This window comes from Scyliorhinus canicula, chromosome 3 (assembly GCF_902713615.1).
Source record: "Scyliorhinus canicula chromosome 3, sScyCan1.1, whole genome shotgun sequence".
NCBI lineage: Eukaryota > Metazoa > Chordata > Chondrichthyes > Carcharhiniformes > Scyliorhinidae > Scyliorhinus > Scyliorhinus canicula.
The window spans coordinates 102,278,971-102,301,434 of record NC_052148.1 but is presented as its reverse complement, the minus strand read 5'-3'; the positions used below and the strand labels follow the sequence as shown (position 1 = coordinate 102,301,434).

The following is a 22,464-nucleotide window of genomic DNA, read 5'->3' as shown; positions in this document are numbered from 1 at the left end:
TAATGACCAACCTCCACAACCAACACCAGGGACGATCAGTTCTTAATTGGCCCCTCTCTGCTTCCAGAGTTGGTTATGTGCGAAACACCTCTGGAACAATTTCACTGTTTTCAAATTTAAAACCTCCTGCTGGAGCCTGCAGCTGGAAACATACCAGAAGCACTGGAATCAGAGAAAAATCACAGTCTTCAAATCTTCTAACTCCCTGTTATTTATGAAGCCTGCACTCCCTCCCCACCCCGACTCCAGGTTCTATTCCTCCTTCTGTTCCACTGACTCTCACCCGCCGAAGAAGCCACTCCCACACTCGCAGGGCTCCAAGAAAAGATTGAACTACCAGCTCTATTGTGAAATGAAAAATCAGTCTACTTCTCTGATGTGATGTAGCGTTAAAATAGATGATGTAGAGTTGAAATAAAGGTTGAGCACGTTTTCACACGGTAAGTCATGGAATAAATACGAGCGAAAACCACTAGCAAGCAATATAAAGAGACCTAGATTTCTGAAGAGGCAGAGTTGAGACGTCTGAGAGTGATCATGATGTATGTGTATGATTATTGCGCCCCCCCCCCCCCCCAGTGATGATTTCTGTTGTTACCTATTCAAATGAGGATTCTACTGTATGTGCATCAGCTAGTGTAGTGGATCAGTTTGACATGTGTTTCCTTGAGTTGGGGAGGGAGCAAAGATGTGTTTTATTGCAAAACGAGTATTGCGGACATTGTAAAGATAACTAGGTTTATTCTTTATATGCTACCTTCTGCCCTCCTACAGATGTGCAGTATTGATGTTCCAACAAGAATTTGCTCTTCGACTTGTTGCAAAACCAGGGGATAAACTATACTGCAGACTATCAATCAATACACAGTTATTGGCACGTGTAGATCACCTGATGAAGGTAACACTGAGTTCCCATAATTAAAATGTGCTTTTGATTTTCTAATAGCTTAAAAGGCGTGGGCCATGTGGTATGGGATGAAGTTACAAGACCAGGAAGGATCTGGATTTGATTCTGAAGTGATAATTGATTTTGGAATTCCTGAACTAACGAGGGGAAAAAAACCTGATAGGATTCTCATTCCTGGTTCTTAATTGAATTGTTTATGATGCAATGGATAGAATGGATTAAAAGCTGGCTTCAAGACAGATAGCAGAGAGTAGGAGTAAAGGGTAATTATTCAGACTGGCAGAAGGTGATAAGTGATGTTCCACGGTGATCAGCACTGGAACCATTGCTGTTCACAGTTTGATAGGGAGGTCACTTATTACTTAGAAGGTGCAAGTCTAAGTGGGGTCGAGGGTTGAAGATCTATAACGCCAGTTTCAATCGTAATTCATCTCTCAAATCTATATTCTGTTGCACTGCGGAAACAGTCTTTCACATTTTAACAACTTCTTCCTCAACAATACCTGGATGCTTATAATATACAGGAAATTCATTGCACTCAACCAGGACTGGCAGAGCACAAATCATGGGAAATGTATTTTATAATTTATACCTCTTATTTTAACATCTCCATATTATTGTCAGAAGTGAGAAGGTGGCTTAATTTGGTTTCACAAACCTGTGCCGTTTGCCACATTGTCCCAGTCTTTTGTTTTTAATTTAGAGGACCCAATTTTGTATTTTCCAATTCAGGGGCAATTTAGAGTGGCCAATCTACCTAATCTGCACATTTTGGGTTGTGGGTTAAAACCCACGCAGACATGGGGAGAATGTGCAAACTCCATACGACAGTGACCCAGGGCCGGGATTCGAACCCAGTCCTCGGCGCCACAGTCCCAGTGCTAACCAGTGTGCCACATGCCGCCCCATTGTCCTAGTCTTAAATAAAATGTGATCTATGTCTCAAACATTCCTTTCGACAAAGCATCCCTTGCTCCAACAAAAAAGAAAAGACTGCATTTATACGAAAGTAAAGTGATTTGCACACAGCAAATTCCCACTCATGACACAATGCTGCTAAATAATGCAATCATAAATATTCAGTAACTGCATGTTTGCTGTTGTAACTTGAGCATTAACCTGTTTATTTTGAACATCTCAAAATAGACTGATAAATTTGACATGAAGGCAATAAGTTCTGTATCACCTTGGGTCACTGATATTCAACCAATAAATAAATGCCAGCATTATTAAATTAATTCCCCAAATGACTCTGTTTGCCTCTTCAAGCGCACCTGACAGTTTGTTCGAATCAAATATTTAGCTGCAGATGAAAGTGATATTCTTCAGAGATTGTTTTTTTGTTTTTATAAATTTTAGAGTACCCAATTTATTTTTTCCAATTAAGGGGGCAATTTAGCGTGGCCAATCCACCCAGCCTGCACATCTTTGAGTTGTGGGGGCGAAACCCACACAAACACAGGGAGAATGGGCAAACATCACAAGGACGGTGACCCAGAGCTGGGATCGAACCCGGGACCTCGGCGCTGTGAAGCAGCAGGGCTAACCCAGTGTGCCACCGTGCTGCCCTGATATTCTTCAGAGATGATTTCAAAGGTCTCAATTTTCTGACCCATGACAAATCAGACAAACTGGTTCTTTCATCTTTGTATAAAAACTTAATCTACTGACTGGAAGCAGCTTAAAGGAGGCTGGCAGTGCAAATGCTTCAAGTGCTAAAATCACTCCACTCTGGGGATAAAACGTAAGTAAAGAGAAGGGTGGAAAACATGCCATTGCTGATGCTCCCCCTTGCCAATCCAATAAAGAAATATCCTACAGAGACAGTTCAACAAGATGCCAAATCAAAGAGCACTATGTAAAATAAGAACTCGTGATGTAGGGGTAACACATTAGCATGGATAGAGGATTGGTTTGCTAACCAGAAACAGAGAGTAGGCATAAATGGGTCATTTTCAAGTTGACAACTGAATCTATGGTTGCTAAATTTGCTGATATTACGAAGGTAGGTGGGAAAATAAGTTGCGAAAAAGACACGAGGAGTCTGCAAAGGGACATAGGTTAAGTGTGTGGGCAAAAAGAATTGGCAGATGGGGTATAATGTGGGCAAATATTAATTGTCCACTTTGGCAGGAAGAATAGAAAAGGAGCATATTATTTGGATTGAAGAATTCTGGTACAGATGGATCTTTGTGTCCTGGTACATGACTAAGGAAAAGTTAGTATGCATGTATAGCAAGTGATTAGGAAGGCAAATGGAACACTTGTTTATCAGAAGTGGAATGGAATATAAAAGAAAAGGTGTTTTGTTACAGTTGTACAGGGCTTTGGTGAGACTACACCTTCATCCTATCTATGTCTCTTTACAGCCGACAACAGCCCTCTTCACCAATCTTCGTATCGTCTGCAAATTTACTGACCCACCCTTCAACTCCCTCATCCAAGTCATTAATGAAAATCACAAACAGCAGAGGACCTAGAACTGATCCCTGCAGTACGCCACTTGTAACTGGGATCCAGGCTGAATATTTGCCACCCACCACCACTCTCTGACTTCTATCGGTTAGCCAGTTCGTTATCCAACTGGCCAAATTTCCCACTATCCCATGCCTCCTTGCTTTCTGCATAAGCCTACCATGGGGAACCTTATCAAATTACTTACTAAAATCCTTTACACTGCATCCACTGCTTTACCTTGATCCACTTGCTTGGTCACCTCCTCAAAGAATTCAATAAGACTTGTGAGGCAAGACCTACCCCTCACAAATCTGTGCTGACTATCCCTAATCAAGCAGTGTCTTTCCAGATGCTCAGAAATCCTATCCCTCAGTACCCTTTCCATTACTTTGCCTACCACCGAAGTAAGACTAACTGGCCTGTAATTCCCAGGGTTATCCCTATTCCCTTTTTTGGTCAGGGGCACGACATTCGCCACTCTCCAATCCCCTGGTACCACCCCTGTTGACAGTGAGGATGAAAAGATCATTGCCAACGGCTCTGCAATTTCATCTCTTGCTTCCCATAGAATCCTTGGATATATCCCGTCAGGCCCGGGGGTCTTGTCTGTCCTCAAGTTTTTCAAAATGCCTAACACATCTTCCTTCCTAACAAGTATCTCCCCTAGCTTACCAGTCTGTTTCACACTGTCCTCTCCAACAATATGGCTCCTCTCATTCGTAAATACTGAAGGAAAGTACTCGTTCAAGACCTCTCCTATATCTTCAGACTCGATACACAATCTCCCGCTACTGTCCTTGATCGGACTTACCCTCGCTCTAGTCATTCTCATATTTCTCACATGTGTAAAAGACCGTGGGGTTTTCCTTGATCCTACCCGCCAAAGATTTTTCATGCCCTCTCTCAGCTCTCCTAATCCCTTTCTTCAGTTCCCTCCTGGCTATCTTGTATCCCTCCAGCGCCCTGTCTGAACCTTGTTTCCTCATCCTTGCATAAGTCTCCTTCTTCCTCTTAACAAGACATTCAACCTCTCTTGTCAACCATGGCTCCCTCACTCGACCATCTCTTCCCTGCCTGACAGGGACGTACATATCAAGGACAAAACAAGTGGGTGAAGCAGTTGATGTGGTGTATATGGATTTCAATAAAGCGTTTGATAAGGTTCCCCACGGTATGCTATTGCAGAAAATACGGAGGCATGGGATTCAGGGTGATTTAGCAGTTTGGATCAGAAATTGGCTAGCTGGAAGAAGACATAGGGTGGTGGTTGATGGGAAATGTTCAGACTGCCGTCCAGTTGTTAGTGGTGTACCACAAGGATTTTTTTTGGGGCCACTGATGTTTGTCATTTTTATAAATGACCTGGAGGAGGGCGTAGAAGCATGGGTGAGTAAATTTGCAGATGACACTAAAGTCGGTGGAGTTGTGGACAGTGTGGAAGGATGTTACAAGTTACAGAGGGACATAGATAAGCTACAGCGCTGGGCTGAGAGGTGGCAAATGGAGTTTAATGCAGAAAAGTGTGAGGTTATTCATTTTGGAAGGAATAACAGGGAGACAGAGTACTGGGCTAATGGGAAGATTCTTGGTAGTGTGGATGAGCAGAGAGATCTCTGTGTCCATGTACATAGATCCCTGAAAGTTGCCACCCAGGTTGAGAGGGTTGTTAAGAAGGCGTACGGTGTGTTAGCTTTTATTGGTAGAGGGATTGAGTTTCGGAGCCATGAGGTCATGTTGCAGCTGTACAAAACTCTGGTGCGGCCGCATTTGGACTATTGCGCGCAATTCTGGTCGCCGCATTATAGGAAGGATGTGGAACCATTGGAAAGGGTGCAGAGGAGATTTACCAGAATGTTGCCTGGTATGGAGGGAAGATCTTATGAGGGAAGGGTGAGGGACTTGAGGCTGTTTTCGTTAGAGAGAAGAAGGTTAAGAGGTGACTTAATTGAGGCATATCAGAGGGTTAGAAAGGGTGGACAATGAGAACCTTTTTCCTCGGCTGGTGATGTCCAGTAACAAGGGGACATAGCTTTAAATTGAGGGGAGATAGATACAGGACAGATGTCACAGGTAGGTTCTTTACTCAGAGAGTAGTAAGGACGTGGAATGCCCTGCCTGCAATAGTAGTGGACTCGCCAACACTAAGGGCATTCAAATGGTCATTGGATAGACATATGGATGATAAGGGAATAGTGTAGATGGGCTTTAGAGTGGTTTCACAGGTCGGCGCAACATCGAGGGCCGAAGGGCCTGTACTGCGCTGTTATGTTCTATGTTACGTAGTATCTGTTCCTTGAATAAGTTCCACATTTCACTTGTGTCCTTCCCTGACAGCCTATTAGCATTGTATTTACCCTTCCCCCAATTGTAAACCTTGCCCTGTTGCACGCACCGATCCCTCTCCATTACTAAAGTGAACGTCACAGAATTGTGGTCACTATCTCCAAAATGCTCCCCCACTAACAAATCTTATCACTTGCCCTGGTTCATTACCATGTACCAAATCCAATATGGCCTCCCCTCTGGTCGGACAATCTACATACTGTGTTAGAAAAGCTTCCTGGACACACTGCACAAACACCACCCCATCCAAACTATTTGATCTAAAGAGTTTCCACTCAATGTTTGGGAAGTTGAAGTCACCCATGACTACTATCCTGTGACTTCTGCACTGTTCCAAAATCTGTTTCCCAATCTGTTCCTCCACATCTCTGCTGCTTTTGGGGGGCCTATAGAAAACTCGCAACAAGGTGACTGCTCTGTTCCTATTTCTGACTTCAACCCTACTACCTCAGTAGGCAGATCCTCCTCGAACTGCCTTTCTGCAGCTGTTATACTATCTCTAATTAACAATGCCAAACCCCCCACCCACACAAACACTTTTACCACCCTCCCTAATCTTATTGGAACATCGATAACCTGGAAACTTCGACAACCATTTCTGCCCCTCTTCTATCCAAGTTTCCGTGATGGCCACCACATCGTAGTCCCAAGTACCGATCCATGCCTTACGTTCACCCACCTTATTCCTGATGATTCTTGCGTTGAGGTATACTTGACAGGGTACATGCTGAAAGGGTGTATCCCCTTGTGCGGGACACCGTTTAAAAATAAGGGTGCCTCATTTAAAATCCACCTCCCCTTCACATCTTTGGGTTGTGGAGGTGAGACGCACGTCGACACTGGGAGAATGTGCAAACTCAACACGGACAGTGACCAGGGGCCGGGATTGAACCCGGGTACTCGGTCCTGAGAGATAGAAGTGCTCACCACTGCGCCACCATGCCGCCCGTGGGTAGATAGATTCTTGATGAACAAGGGAGTCGGAGGCTGTTGGGGAATGTGGAATTAAGGCACAATCAGATCAGCCATGATATTTGATGGCTGAGCATGGCCAAATGGCCTATTCCTGTTGTTAATTTATATGTTTGTTTGTATATTATATGCAATGTACAAAGGCAAGGAAACTCTTAAGAGTTTCCATGATAGTACGTTAATGGAGCTAATTGGCCCACCCATCTAGAAACAGTCGCTACATTTCCTCTTGGACCATATGTCTATTTTTTCCCAAGCTTCTTGGAAGACACTTGATTAGGTTTCTTCCCTGGCATTGTAATGTGTGTTATTAGTAACGTCAGCTGATCATTGTTCTAAATATAAAAAGATACAGGTTTAAAAAGTTTCAAAAATGCTCTTTTATATATAATCTGAATACACCTTCATCTTTGCTTAGGTTGGAAAAAACAACTTCAGGCCACCTCCAAAAGTTGAATCGAGTGTGGTTAGGATAGAACCAAAGAATCCACCTCCTCCAGTGAACTTTCAGGTGAAAATCAACTTATTTATATTTAATCTGGGTTGCTCAGCTGACAATCAGGATGGTTGTCTCCCATTTGTGCTATATTTGGACAAGGTGGATGTAGAGGTACTGCAATTGATGTTGACCCTCCTGAATGCAAGTAGGCAAAATCAGCATGATTTCCAATGCTAGAACTGTACATCGAGTGTATATAGGATTGGACTCTGCTATGATCCTTCCCCCTGACAAATAAGATGTCAACATTCATTGCCAAAAGTAAGTGAAAGATAAAATGGCAGACTAAAAGACTTGGATTTTTGAGTCCATGTATGAATAATGATTTACCTTGTACTTCATTGTTCAAGATTGATTGTTCTTGTAAGTCCTTAAGATTCCCTCATGGATAGTTTTCTTGCTGAATTCATTGCATTTGTTTTGTTTGTTATCTGCCTCTTCATTCTGATTTTCTGTTTTATTATCTTGAGCAGAAGTGTGACAGTAGTGCTACAGGATTTGTGTGTTACATTTGGCCGAAATATATAAGGTCGGATGTTTGCGGATGTTCAACACCATTCGCGACGACTCAGACAATGAAGCAGTCCATGTCCAAATGCAGCAAGACCTGGAGAATATCCAGGCTAGGGTTGCCAAGTGGCAAGTTGCATTTGCACCACACAAGTGGCAGGCACTGACCATCTCCTACAGGGGAGGATCTAACCACCATCCTTGACATTCAGTGGCATTACCATTGCTGAATTCCCCCACAATCAACATCCTGGGGGTCACCATTGATCAGTAACTGAACTGGACTAGCCACATTAATACTACCAGGGCAGGTCAGTTGCTAGGAATCCTATGGCGAGTAACTCACCTCCACCAAAGTCTACCCACCATCTACAAGGCACAAGTCAGGAGTGTAATGGAATACCCTCCACTTGCCTGGATGAGTGCAGCTCCATAAACACTCCAGAAGCTCAACACCATCCAGGACAAAGCAGCATGCTTGATTGCTTTTCCTTCCACAAACATTTAAACCCTCCACCACCGACGAACAGTGGCAGCCATGTGTACCATCTACAAGATGCACTGCAGTAACTCACCAAAGTTCCTTACACAGCACCTTCCAAACCCATAACTACCACCATCTAGAAGGATAAGAGCGGCAGATACCTGGGAACCCCACCACCTGAAGGTTCGCCTCCCAAGTCACTCACCACCTGCCTTGGAAATATGTCGCCGTTCCTTCACTGTCGTTGGGGCAGCATCCTGAAATTCCCTCCCTAACAGCATAGTGGGTATACCTACACATCGCAGACTGCAGCGGTTCAGAAAGGAAACTCACCACCACCTTCTGAAGGGCAACTAGGGGTGGCAATAAATGCTGGCCTAACCGGCGATGCCCACATCCCGCAAATACATTTTAAAAATAAATTTTGTGCACAAGTTTAATAGTAGACAGATTACTTGTTGAATTTATAGTTCAAAGTTTAAAAAAAAACTTCTGCCCATACAAAATTTGGCTGAAGAATTGCTCCCATGTCTCCACCAATAATACTTTTTGTCCACTTGATAGTAGTTCTGATTTTCCTTACTCATAATTGACACCTTCCCATGGTAGTGTACTTATTAACAGGAATCCGTTGGGAATTTGGCCTGAACCCAAGTTCTCCTGCAATAGTCTGCTGAATACTGCCATAAGCTGTGGCACCCCTTATTGGAACACATTAATTTGCTGGTGTTATACAAGTGATGCAAAGTTCCGTTTGATCCTGAACTTGATTATTAAAAATAAATGGAATTCTCCGAACTGCTATCCCTACTCCAATATTTGGAATTCAGTTCCATAGCTGGAAAGCTATCATAGTTTACATAAATGCAGTTAATCGTTTGATAGTACAGAAATTGAGTGTTGCTGAAAAAAAATACGTTTCGTCAAGTTTTTTGTCTTGTGTTCATCGAGACAATGGCAAGAATATCAATGTCATGGGAAACAACAACTTTTTTCTCGACTCTGAGAAGAGAGTGCTCATTGGTGGGCAAATGGACTCTGATAGAGGCATTGCAATAGCGAATGCACCAATTAATGGTGACTGACACCTAACTGCCAAGCATAGTTTGAAATTTAAATCCGACAGTTAACTCTGATCAGTAAAGGCATTGAGCTGAGGAATGAACCAGAAAATGGCTATCACTTGTTTTGTTTGTTTAAATGTAAAAACATTTTTTAGAGTACCCAATTCATTTTTTTTCCAATTAAGGGGCAATTTAGCATCGCCAATCCATATACCCTGCACATAGAATCAAAGAATTTATAGTGCAGAAGGAGGCTATTTGGCCCATCAAGTCTCTACCAACCCTTGGAAAGAGCATTGACTTCAGCCCTCCACCCTATAATCCCACCTAATGCTTTTGGACACTAACCTGCACATCTTTGGATTGTGGGAGGAAACCGGAGCACCCGGAGGAAACCCACGCTGACACGGGGAGAATGTGCAGACTCCGCGCAGACAGTGACCCAAGCCGGGAATCGAACCTGGGACACTGGAGCCAAGAAACAACTGTGCTAACTAGTGTGCTGCCCCTGATGTAGAAGTGCTAACCACTGCGTCACCATGTTGCACCAACTGAAACAGGTGCAATGTGTGTACTAGTTCTTTCTGTCTGCAAATAACAGGGCCCTGTGTATTAATATATGTAGCTTCCTGTACACACACATGCCACACTAAGAGCCTAACTGATAACCATAAATAGGTTGTCAGCGTAATTCTATCAAACTGAAGATTATTTAGCAAATGTTGTCCAATCTCAGAATCACATCTAATGTTAGACACATTTGTTAATCAAGCACTGGCTGATTGGGTACGGTCTATACATTGTGATTGTCCTGATGAATGCAAGTCGAAAAGGTTTGACAAAATGTATTTTTTTCCAGCAACATAAATGCAATTTTGATGACTTCTGTAAATTTTCTGATTTTTGTGACAGTTGAAGAATAATTTGAATGTTGGTTCCAAAAGTATGTGCTCAATGTAGAACAGATTTGCTTATATTGGCACACTCTATTCCTGAATCTTCCAACAGGTCTAGCAGCATCTGTGGAGAAAGAGGAACAGGAGTAACATTTTGAGCCAAATAATCGGAACTGTTCTGAAGAATAGTCATATTCAACTCAATATTAACTCTGTTTCGCCCTGTAGATGCTGCCACACCTGCCTGAAGATTTCCAATACCATCTGTGTTTATTGTAGATTTCCAACATCCACATTTAACCATTTGTAAATCTTGTTGGTCTTTTCAATATTAGGAATGGGATGGTCTGGTCCGAATAGCATTTGTGAGAAAAAACAAGACTTTAGCTGCAGCTTTTAAGTAAGTACTTCAAGACCAGCAATATGTTTGCGGTGAAATTGGTATCTTTGCTGCAACATCTCTTTTTAAATTCCAAATCCATGCCATTTCATCTTACCCACTCCATCCTTTTTATGCCATACTGATCCCATTCTTTTCATCCCATCCCTTCTAGCTGTACCATTCCGCCTATTCCTCCCATTAAACCCTCCCACTTCCTATTGGACTTCCCTACCTTCTGTTGTTCTTTTCTCCACCAAGTCCCCCCATCGCCACAGACTATTGGAAGCCTCACGTGCACCACATAGTCCACTCCTCTGCATACCCCCATGTGCCTCTTGGTGCACCTGCACCTGACTCCACCACCAAATTCACCCAACAACCAATCCGAACTGTACAGACATTCAAAAGCTGGAAAGGGCAGCATGGTAGCATAGTGGTTAGCACTGTGGCTTCACAGCTCCAGGGTCCTCAGTTCGATTCCTGGCTTGGGTCACTGTCTGTGCAGAGTCTGTATGTTCTCCCAGTGTCTGCGTGGGTTTCCTTCGGGTGCTCCGGTTTCCTCCCACAAGTCCCAAAAGACTTGCTGTTAGGTGAATTGGACATTCTGAATTCTCCCTCTATGTACCTGAACAGGCACCAGAATGTAGTGACTTGGGGCTTTTCACAGTAACTTCATTGCAATGTAAGCCAACTTGTGACAATAAAGACTATTATTATTATTAGAAGTCCTTGGGCTCAACATTTTTAAAAAAAAGTTATTTTATTCCAAACACATGTACCAACAGCAAAATATAAAATACACGGTCTATAAAATCACTGTCCACAGTTTGTACAAATCTTCCCCTTTTATCCCAGACCCTGGCGACGAACAACTCCTCAAATAGCGTCATGAACAACTGCAACTCTAAGCCCTCCTCTGATCCCCTCAACTCGAACTTAATCTTCTCCAACTAGAGAAAGTCGTACAAATCCCCCAGCCAAGCCGCCACCCCCGGCGGCGTATCCGATCTCCAGTTTAACAGGATCGTTAGCAGGTACTTGGAGAGGCGAAGGCCACGACACAAGAGCTTCCCCTTCAGAAGCTCCAGCACTTCATATACTCCCAAAACTGCCACCATAGGATCTGGCTGGACTTCCACCCCCACCATCTTGGATATAATCCCAAACACCGCCACCCAATATCTCTCCAGCTTTTTGCAAGTCCAGAACATATGCGTGTGATTCACCAGCACCCGCCCACACTTGCACCCATTGGCCACCCACTGGAAGACCCCATTCATCCTCGCCCAAGTCATGTGTACCCTGTGTACCACTGTGAACTGAATCAAGCTGCTTGCACAGGAAGAGATTGAGTTTCCCCGCAACATCATGGTCGCACCACAGTCTCCAACCTGTTTCCCTTCCCAACTCCTCCTTCCATTTACTCTTGATCCTCACCACCTGCACCCTGCTACCCCAATCACCCATATATATCTCCAATCCTGCCCTCCCCCCAGCTCATCCGGGAGCTGCAGTTGCTCCAACAGTGTGTATTCTGGTAGCTTGGGGAACGGCCTCCAAAGTCCTGCGCCTGCATATATCTAATCTCACTACCCCATAGCAGCTCAAATTTCTCCCCAGCTCTTCCAGTCCCGCAAACCTCCCTAACCTGCTCCAGCCCCGCCTCCTACCATTTCCCACACATCCCATCTATCGCCCCGGCTTGAACCTGTGGTTCCCACAGTGGTGTCAGTACCGACACCGTGAACAACTTAAAATGCCTCCTCAACTGCTTCCACACCTTAACCGTCGATTGCACCACCGGGCTCCCCATATACTTCAGCGGAGCCGTCACCATGGTTCTCAGTCTGGAAACCGTACAGGACTCCTCTTCCATCCTAAGCCCAATAATGATTCAGAAGTTTCAGCACTAGCCCCCCTTTCTGTCTCTGCCTCGGCAACAGAGCCCTCTTTACCCTAGGCACCCTCCCCAACCATATGAACTCCCAAGTTCAATGCCTCCACCAACTCTCCAGAAGAAGGCCTTGGGGAGAAAGATCAGAGAGTCTGGAAGACAAACTGGAACCTTGGCAGCGCATTCATCTTCACTCTTGCACCATCCCTGCCAATGTCAAGTGCAAAGTGTCCCACGTCTTAAAATCCCTTTAATCTCCTCCACTAATGCTGTCAAATTCCACCTGTGCATCATGGCCCACTCGCAAGTCATCTGGATCCCCAAATACCTAAACCCCTCTCTATCTACCTTAAACAGCAATGCCCACTTCCAAGAATCTCAAACAAGTACCCCCCATCTACCCAATCAAAGACCTCTACATCCATAAAAACACTAACCTCCGACGCCTGCTCCCCTGTCCGAGTCATGACTACATTTAACACCTCCCTGATATTACTAGAGAGCTGCCTGCCCTTCACAAAACCCATTTGATCCTCAGAAACCACCCTGGCGCACACCTTCCATCCTCCCTGCAATAGGGGTGCGGTAGAGACCTTCAGTCTGGAGTAGCAAACAATCCTAGTGAATATGGAGGCCAGGAGGACATGAGGGGTTGATAGGTTGGTTGGGGGGGAATGGAAAATACAACGTGGCAGAGTTGGAGGCTGAGAGAAGGGGGCGGGGGGGGGGCATCCTGGATGGGCCCATTTCAGAGCGGGATCAAGTGAGGCAGAAATGGTGGGAAATGATGGTGGACAGTAGAGGGGAATGGAGGCGTGCCTCCATTAAGAGTTGTGACATGGAACGTCTGGGGGCTGAATGGACCGGTCAAGAGGTCCTGGGTTATGCGCACCAGAGGGGTTTGAGAGCAGAGGTGATTTTTCTGCAGTAGACGCATCTTCGGGTGAAGGATCAGGTTAGGTTGAGGAAGGGACGGGTGGGCAAGTATTTCACTCGGGGTTTGATTCAAAACCGAGGGTGGTGGCCAATTTGCTGAACAGGAAGACTGGTTTTGTGGGAGCCATGGAAGTGCGAGATGGGGGAGGCGGAGGAGAGTGAGGTATGTCATAGTGAGTGGGGTGCTGGATGGGATGCTGGTGGTGCTGGTTACCATATATGCATCTACCTGGAATGTTGCTGTGTTTGTAAAAGGGTTATTGGGAGTGACCCCAGACTTGGACACGTACCAACTGATTAGGAGTGGAGATTTTAATTGTGTAATGGAGTGGAAGGTGGACAGGTCGAGCCCCAAGTCGATGGGAAGAGGGAGGATGTTATTGCTGTTGTGTTGCTTAAGGGTGGGAATTTTCGAGGAGTTGCAAGTTTGGTGGTTGGGGGGGGGGGGGGGGGGGGGGGGGGATGTTATTGATATTGTGTTGCCGAAGGGTGGGAATTTTTGGGGGAGCTGCCTCAAGACTTATGGGCACCAGCTGAGGGGCTGGTTTAGCTCACTGAGCTAAATCGCTGGCTTTTAAAGCAGACCAAGCAGGCCAGCAGCACAGTTCGATTCCCATACCAGCCTCCCCGAACAGGCGGCAGCGGAATGTGGCGACTAGGGGCTTTTCACAGTAACTTCATTGAAGCCTACTCGTGACAATAAGCGATTTTCATTTCAATCCACCTCTGGGGCGTTTCCCAGCACCTTCCACCACCAGCGTGGTCAATATCCTCTAAACGTACTTCGTGGCACTCGTGCCTTCCACACAATCCGTAAGTTTGGACCTATCCTCCTCAACCTTCGCATGCAGTGACTTGCATAGATCCCCCAGGATCTGATGATTCTGATCAGACACCACATTTTCCACCTCTCATATTGTCGCCCCTTGCACCTCGAGGCACTTCTCCACCCAGTCCAACGACCCTCACCGAGATGCCACTGACCCTCGATTGCTTTGATCAGTCGTCGTGCATTTCCTTTCTTTGCTTGTGAAATTCCTCCTTGATGAAGCTGATCTTCTACTCCACCTGAGGCTTTCCCAGCAACAGTGCACTGCCATTCTCAAAATTGTTGATGTTCCATAAATCTCTTCCAACTCCTTGGCCAGGTCTTTAACTGTCTTCTGATGGGTCTGATAGCCATTAGACATGCCAGTCTTGGGGAGAAGCACTTTTCCTACACCTTCCACATCACTTTCTTTTTTTTATTACTTTTTTCTGAGTTACAAAGCCAGGGCTCAGAGTGTGGACAGGGGCGAACCCCTAATCCAGCTCCTTGCCTGCTCCAAAAACCAATTCAAATTCAAATTGAATCTAATTCATGGTCCCCACAAGAGAGACATACCAAATTTGAGCCAAAAGGCAGAGCAGATACTACACTTGATCTTAGCCAAAAGGCCGAGAAGCGATTCACATCACTTTTCTGGGTGTACGGTGCCCAAACCAACACTGTTGAGCCAGAGCTGCCCTGTGCACGGCCACTCACTCCATGGCCGCCACCGGAAGTCCTATGGGCTCAACATTAACTCTGCTTCTCTCGCGACAGATGCTGTCAGGCCTGCTGCAAGATGCGCACATATCTTAATGTTTAATTGAATGCGATTAATGGAATTTGATGAAAATAAATTTGCTGTTAGCAGCTACTTCACTGAAACATTTTTCACTTCCACCGATTTGCCATTATTCTGAAGTAATGCTACAGCTTTTGCACTCTGCTGGCCAGTCAGTGCCTTCCTTTTCGATTATTAGCTGCATGAGAGAAGAAGTAATAAGAAAAGCTCTTTAATCCCCTGTAGTTTACACTGTTGGAGGCTTCCTCTAAAGACAAAGATTTGCACTTATTTGGCTCTCGTGTCTTTTGAATGTCCCAAAGCACCTCACAGAGAATTAATTATCTGGTGCAATTCTGTGAGACAGTGGAAATTGTTCTGTGCATGACATGGTCCCACAATCTGCAATGATGAGTTTTAAAATTGTAGATAGCAACCACCTGCCTAAAACAACTGGTATGTGTTCCACGATTGTATGCTTTTCTCTTGGACTTCAGACTTGATTCTTAGACAGATTGTAGACATACTCTGGTATCTGCATAATACTTGTTTATTAGTACTACTTGATTAGAGTAGCCACTTAACTCTTAGGCACGATTCCAATCTCTCTCTTGAGAGCCTAACCTGACTAACTAGTCTCAGTGGTACATCATCATCTACTTCGTGTATCAGGATGTCCCATCTGTTAATCCTTAAACCACAATGTGGCAGAGCTTAGAATAACCACATCTAGTTGTAAATATAAAACAGAAAATAGGTGCTCCTGTAGGCCATTCGCCCATCGAGCATGACTGATCATCCAACTCATTAATCTGATCCCGCTTTCCCCCATATCCTTTGATTCCTTTAGCCCCAAGAGCTATATCTCCTTCTTGAAAACGTACAATGTTTTGGCCTATAATAGTGAATTCCACAGGCTTGCCGCTCTCAGGGTGAAGAAATTCTCCTATTCTCAGTCCTAAAAGGTTTACCCCATATCCTTAGACTAGGACCCCTGGTTCTGGACACACCCACCGTCCCTCGATTAGATTGCAGTCTGTAACTCGCTCCTGGATACCTGTTATTTGATCTGTGAACCACCCCAAACCCCTCTATTAGATTGCAGTCTGTAACTCACTCCTGGAGATTTGTTCTGTATATAAACAACGCCGAATCCCTCTTAGATTCCAGAGTGTAACTCACTCCCGGGTATCTGTTATTCTTGTATAAATCCCGAACCCCTCAATTAGATTCCAGTCTGTAACTCACTCTCTGGGTATTTGTTATTCTATATATAAACCAGTTCGAACTCCTCTATTAGATTCCAATCTATAACTCACTCCTGAGTATCTGTCATTCTATATATAAACCACCCTGAACCCCTCAATCAGATTCCAGTCTGTAGGTCGCTCCTGAGTGCCTGTTATTCCATATATAAACCCCTCTATTCGGTTCCAGTCTGTAACTCACTCCTGGGGATCTGTCATTCTATATATAAACGCCTCAAAAACCTCGGTTGGATTCCAGTCTGTAATTCACTGGCGGGTATCTGTTCTATTATATAAAAATATATATATATTTGTATATAAACCACCCTAAACCCCTCTATTAGATTCCAGCCTGTAACTCGCTCCTGGTGATTAAGGACAGCACGGTGCCACAGTGGTTTGCACTGCTGCCTTACAGCTCCAGGGACTCTGGTTAAATTCCGGCCACGGGTGACTGTTTCTGTGAAGTTTGCACTTTTCCCCATGTCGCGGTGGGTTTCCTGTAAATTCTACATTATCTGAAGAAGGATGTTCTTGCTACAGAGGGAGTGCAGAGAAAGTGTGCCAGACTGATTCCTGGGATGGTGGGGCTGAGGAGAGCCCTTGGAAAGAGTATCCTACTTAAACCCACACCATCACCCTATTGCCATAACCCAGTAACCCCACCTAACCTTTTGGACACTTAAGGGGCAATTTAACATGGCCAGTCCACCTAACCTACACATCCTTGGACTGGGAGGAAACACGAGCACCTGGCAGGGAGGAAACTGGAGCACCTGGTGGAAACGCACGCAGACACTGGGAGAAAGTGCAAACTGCACACAATCATCCAGGGCTGAACAACCCAGGTCTGAACAACCCAGGTCCCTGGTGCCGTGAAGCAGCAGTGCTAACCACTGTGCCACCTTGCACCTAATCAGCTCTACTAGTACATCCCCAAAGAATTCCAGTAGATTTGCAGAGTATGATTTTCCTTTTGTAAATCCATGCTGACTCTTTCCAAATTCACTATTGTTTTCTTTTTTAAAATAATTTTTATTCACATTTTTCAACAACAAATTTTCTCCTAACAATAAAATAAACAAGGCATTAAAAAAAACTGAAAGAAATGCCCCCCCCACCCCCCCAATACAAAGCAATAAGTTAATAACAAAAAAGAAAGTAGCAAACATATCGTCGCAAAAACAAACCCCCTTAACAGACCCATAACCCCCCCCCCCCCCCCCCCCCCCCCCCGGTTGCTGCTGAGATTGACCACCCTCTAACACTCCGCCAGGAAATCAAGAAAAGGCTGCCACCGCCGGAAGAACCCTTGTACCCCTCAGGGCAAACTTGACCCTCTCCAGTTTGATGAACCCGGCCATGTCGTTAATCCAGGATTCCGGGCTCGGGGGCTTCGTGTCCCTCCACTGTAAAAGAATCCTATGCCGGGCTACGAGAGACGCAAAGGCCAGGATACCGGCCTCTCTCGCCTCCTGCACTCCCGGCTCCGATGCTACCCCAAAGATAGCGAGCCCCAGCCCGGTTCCACCCAGGAACCAACCACCTTGGACAAGGTCCCCGCCACCCCCTTCCAGAACCCCTCCAACGCTGGACACGCCCAGAACATGTGGGTGTGATTCGCCGGGCCTCCCGAACACCTCCCACACCTGTTCTCACCTCCAAAGAACCGGCTCAGCCTGGCCCCAGTCATGTGCGCTCTATGCAGCACCTTCAGCTGAATTAAGCTGAGCCGTGCGCAAGAAGAGGACGAATTCACCCTCCCCAGGGCGTCTGCCCACGTCCCCTCGTCGATCCCCTCTCCATGCTCCTCCCACTTCGCTTTCAGCTCCTCCACCGAGGCCTCCTCCCCCTCCTGCATCACCTGATAAATTGCCGAGATCCTACCTTCACCGACCCACGTCCCCGAGAGCGCCCTATCCTGCACCCCCCTTGACGGCAATAGCGGAAACTCCGCCACCTGCCGCTTAACAAACTCCCTAATCTGCGTATACCTGAAAGTATTCCCAGGGGGGAGACCCCACTTCCCCATAACTCCTCTAAGGTCGCAAATGCCCCGTCGAGGAAAAGATCCCCCATCCGCCTGATGCCTGCCCTATGCCAACTCAAAAAACCACCATCTATTCTCCCTGGTGCAAACCGGTGGTTGCCCCGTATCGGGGTCCAAACTGAGGCCTTCACTTCCCCCCTATGCCGCCTCCACTGCCCCCAAATTTTGAGGGAAGCCACCACTACTGGACTCGTAGAATACCTTGACGGTGGGAGCGGGGCCGTCACCAATGCCTCCAAACTCGTGCCCACACAGGACGCCACCTCCAACCTCTTCCATGCGGCACCCTCCCTCTCCATCACCCACCTACGAATCATTGCTACATTCGCAGCCGAGTAGTACCCACACAGGTTGGGCAACGCCAAACCACCTACCTCCCTGCCTCGCTCCAGGAATACCCACCTCACTCTCGGGGTCTTCCACGCCCACACGAACCCCAGAATACACTTATTAACCCTCCTAAAAAAAGCCTTCGGAATCAAGATGGGGAGACACTGGAAGAGAAACAAAAACCTCGGGAGCACCGTCATCTTAACTGACTGGACCCTGCCCGCCAAAGAGAGTGGCAGCGCATCTCACCTCCTAAACTCCTCCTCCATCTGTTCCACCAGCCTCGAAAAGTTTAGCCAATGCAGGGCCCCCCCAGCTCCTAGCTATTTGGATGCCAAGATACCTAAAGCTCCTCTCCACCCTCTTCAACGGGAGCTCCCCTATCTCCCTCTCCTGGTCCCCCAAGTGCAGCACAAACAGCTCACTCTTCCCCACGTTGAGCTTATAGCCCGAAAAGTCCCCAAGTATCCTCAACACCTCTGGCATCCCCCCCCCTTGCCGGATCCGCGATGTACAACAGTAAAACATACGCGTACAGTGACAACTGGTGCCCCCCCCCCCCCCCCCCCCCCCCCTGCACAATCCCCCTCCAATTCTTGGAATCCCTCAGCGCCATGGCCAGGGGTTCAATCGCTAACGCGAAGAGCAGGAGAGACAAGGGGCACCCCTGCCTCGTCCCCCGGGACAGCCGAAAGTCCTCCAACCTCCTCCCGTTCGTCACCACGCTCGCTACCAGGGCACTATACAGCAGCCTCACCCAGCTAATGAATCCCTCATCAAACCCAAATCTCAACACTTCCCACAGGTAGCTCCACTCCACCCTATCGAAAGCTTTCTCTGCATCTAGATGCTACTATTTCCGCCTCCCCATCCGCCGATGACATCATCATAACATTAAGACGTCGCCGTACATTGACATTCAGCTGCCTCCCCTTCACAAACCCCGTTTGGTCCTCATGGATAACCAGCGAGACCACATCCTCCACCCTCCTGGACAGTATCTTAGCCAACACCTTTGCGTCCACGTTGAGGAGTGAGATCGGCCTGTAAGACCCACACTGGAGGGGGCCCTTATCCCGCTTCAGAATCAGTGAGATTATTGCTCTAGTCATCGTCGGGGGCAAAGCCCCCCCCCCCACCCCCCGCCTCATTCAGGTTCCTCACCAACAACGGGCCCAGCAGGTCTGAGAACTTATAAAACTCCACCGGGAACCCGTCAGGTCCCGGTGCTTTCCCTGCCTGCATGCTCCCCAGCGCCTCCATCAGCTCCTCCAACTCGATTGGGGCCTCCAGACCCTCCACCAGCTCCTCCTCCACTCTTGTAAACTCCAGCTTATCCAGAAAGCGGTCCATCCCGCCCACCTCCCTAGGGGGCACCGACCGGTACAGCTCCTCGTAAAAGGATCTCAACACCCCATTAATGTCCCTAGCACTCCGCACCAGGTTCCCTCCTGCATCTGTGACTCCCCTATCTCTCTCGCTGCCTCCCGCTTCCGGAGCTGGTGGGCCAGCATCCGACTTACCTTCTCCCCGTACTCGTATACTGCCCCCTGCGCCCTCCTCCACTGCGCCTCTGCCTTCCGGTTGGTCAGTATATCGAAATCCGCTTGGAGACTGCAACGCTTCCTCAAAAGCCCCTCTTCCGGGACATCCGCATACCTCCTGTCCACCCTTACCATTTCTTCCACCAACCTCTCCCTCTCAACCCTCTTTCCCCCCCCCCTCTCCCTGTGCGCATGAATAGATATCAGCACCCCTCTAACCACCGCCTTCAGCGTTTCCCAGACCACTTCAACTTGCACCTCCCCATTGTCATTAACTTCCAAATACCCCTCTATGCACCTACAGACCCGCCCACATACTTCCTCCTCTGACAGAAGCCCCACATCTAACCTCCACAGCCGGCGCTGATCCTTCCCCTTCCCCAGGTCCACCGAATGCGGAGCGTTGTCAGATATGACTATCGCCGAATACTCCGCGCCCACCACTCTCGGGATTAGCGCCCTGCTGAGGACAAAAAAATCAATCCGGGAATAAGCCTTGTGGACATGGGAGAAAAAGGAAAACTCCCTACCTCCTGGCCTCAAAACCTCCAAGGGTCTACCCCTCCCATTTGATCCATGAACCCCCTCAGCACTGAGGCCACCGCCGGCCTCTTGCCCGTCTTAGACCTCGAACAATCCAGAGCTGGGTCCAACACAGTATTAAAATCCCCTCCCAAGATCAAGCCCCCCCCCCGTCTCCAGGTCCGGAATCCGGCTCAACATTCGCCGCATGAAACCCGCATCGTCCCAGTTGGGGGCGTACACATTAACCAGAACCGCCCGCTCCCCTTGAAGCCTACCACTCACCATTACGTATCTACCACAGCTGTCCGCCACCACACACGATGCCACGAACGACAAGCTCTTGCCATGTGACCAGCCGAATCTCGGTGTGTCTTCCCCCTCCCTCTGCGCCGGTCAGCCATAGCTCTCCCTCGGCTCACCACGTGCCCGCAGAACCCCCCCAGGCCCGTTCCCCACGGTGGCAAACCCCCCCCCCCCCCCCAATCACCAGCAGTTCCCCCTCGGTTCCTCCAGCAGCAACCAGGTAACCCCCCCCCCCACCCTCCAAAGCTAGGGGCCCCCCTAGCTGCGTAATCCCTTCCATCGTGCTTCCGTAAGTCAGCCGACTCCTGACCCCAGCTGCTCCCACCATCCCAATGACCCCCCCCCCCCAGTGTAACACAACCACCACCCCCCCTCCACCCAGTCACTATTGTTTTCTAAATGCTCTGCTATAAAATCTTTGATAATGGTCTCTAGAATTTTCCTCACTACCAACATAAGACTCACTGGTCTATAAATCCCTGTTTTCTCTACCTCCCTTTTTAAATAGTGGGGTTACATTAGCTACTGCCCAATCTGTAGGAACTGTTTCGGAGTCTAGAAGAGAACCTTGCACATTACTCCAGGTGCCTTGTAGATGGATCAAATAATTGGTGTACACAGTACCCGGATATTACAATAAAGTTTTAAAATATCTAATTCACGGTTTAATTGCAGAGGTAAACAAATCAATCCACTGACTAATTGAAAAGTGCAGAGGCAAAAACTGCATATTATTGTAGGTGTTTTTAAATTTGTCCGAAGCGGTAAAATAAACTTTTTGCTGAACTCAAAATAAAGTGTTACACAAACATACTTCACATGCTGCATAAAACTATCTTGAATTTCATTCATAATCTGGCTAACATTTTCTATTTGCATTTTCTTTATTCTGGCCCACAACATTGTGTTATGTATGATCTGTATGTAACATTATGCTTCAAAATAATTTGGATATTTAGTAAAACAGTGCCTGTCATAAAGTTTGTGCATGTCTTTTTCATAGGTCCACTGCAGTTGAACGGTTGCTGGAAAAAAATTACCGAATACACTGTTCTTTGCATAATATTGTAAGTATAAAAGTTGTATTTTTGATTTAGCACACTATTACTACAACCTTTATGACTTTTATTTACTCTTGCATAATTTTATATCCTAATTTGTCAATTTACAAACCTCTTTAGTCAGATGACATAGTGAGTTAATAATATCTTCTAGAACCATAAAGTTACAGCATAGAAGGACATTTGGCCCATCTTGTCCATGCCAGGACACCCAGGTGCCCTTTCTAATCCCACCTCCTGCACCTGATCCATAGCCCTGAAGGTGCAGATTCAGATACATTTTAGAACAGTTTAGGGTCTCTGCCTCCACCACCAAAGAATGCAGCAAATTCAAGACTCCCACTACCCTCTGCATAAAAAAAAAGTTCTTCCACGTGTCCCTGCTACACCTTCTGCCACTTATCTTGAATCTATGCCCCCTGGTTCTAGAGTTCTCCACCAAGGGAAACAATTTTATCTTGTCCACTCAAT

At 46.7% G+C, this 22,464-nt stretch overlaps 1 protein-coding gene and 1 non-coding gene across 5 annotated transcripts in view; one reads left to right on the top strand and one right to left on the bottom strand.

Annotated features, from left to right (window-relative positions):
- Positions 1-22,464, top strand: part of dimt1l (DIM1 dimethyladenosine transferase 1-like (S. cerevisiae)) — a 41,267-nt gene that overhangs the window by 13,590 nt on the left and 5,213 nt on the right. For all 4 annotated transcript variants that reach the window (XM_038791002.1, XM_038791001.1, XM_038791003.1 and 1 more), the window contains 4 exons: positions 775-898; positions 7,098-7,190; positions 10,468-10,532; positions 21,936-21,999. In XM_038791002.1, coding sequence (XP_038646930.1) covers positions 775-898; positions 7,098-7,190; positions 10,468-10,532; positions 21,936-21,999 — 346 coding nt within the window. The remainder of the gene's footprint in view (positions 1-774; positions 899-7,097; positions 7,191-10,467; positions 10,533-21,935; positions 22,000-22,464) is intronic.
- Positions 14,594-14,793, bottom strand: LOC119963978. Its single transcript, XR_005460226.1, has one exon. It is a non-coding gene; the product is annotated as a U2 spliceosomal RNA (small nuclear RNA).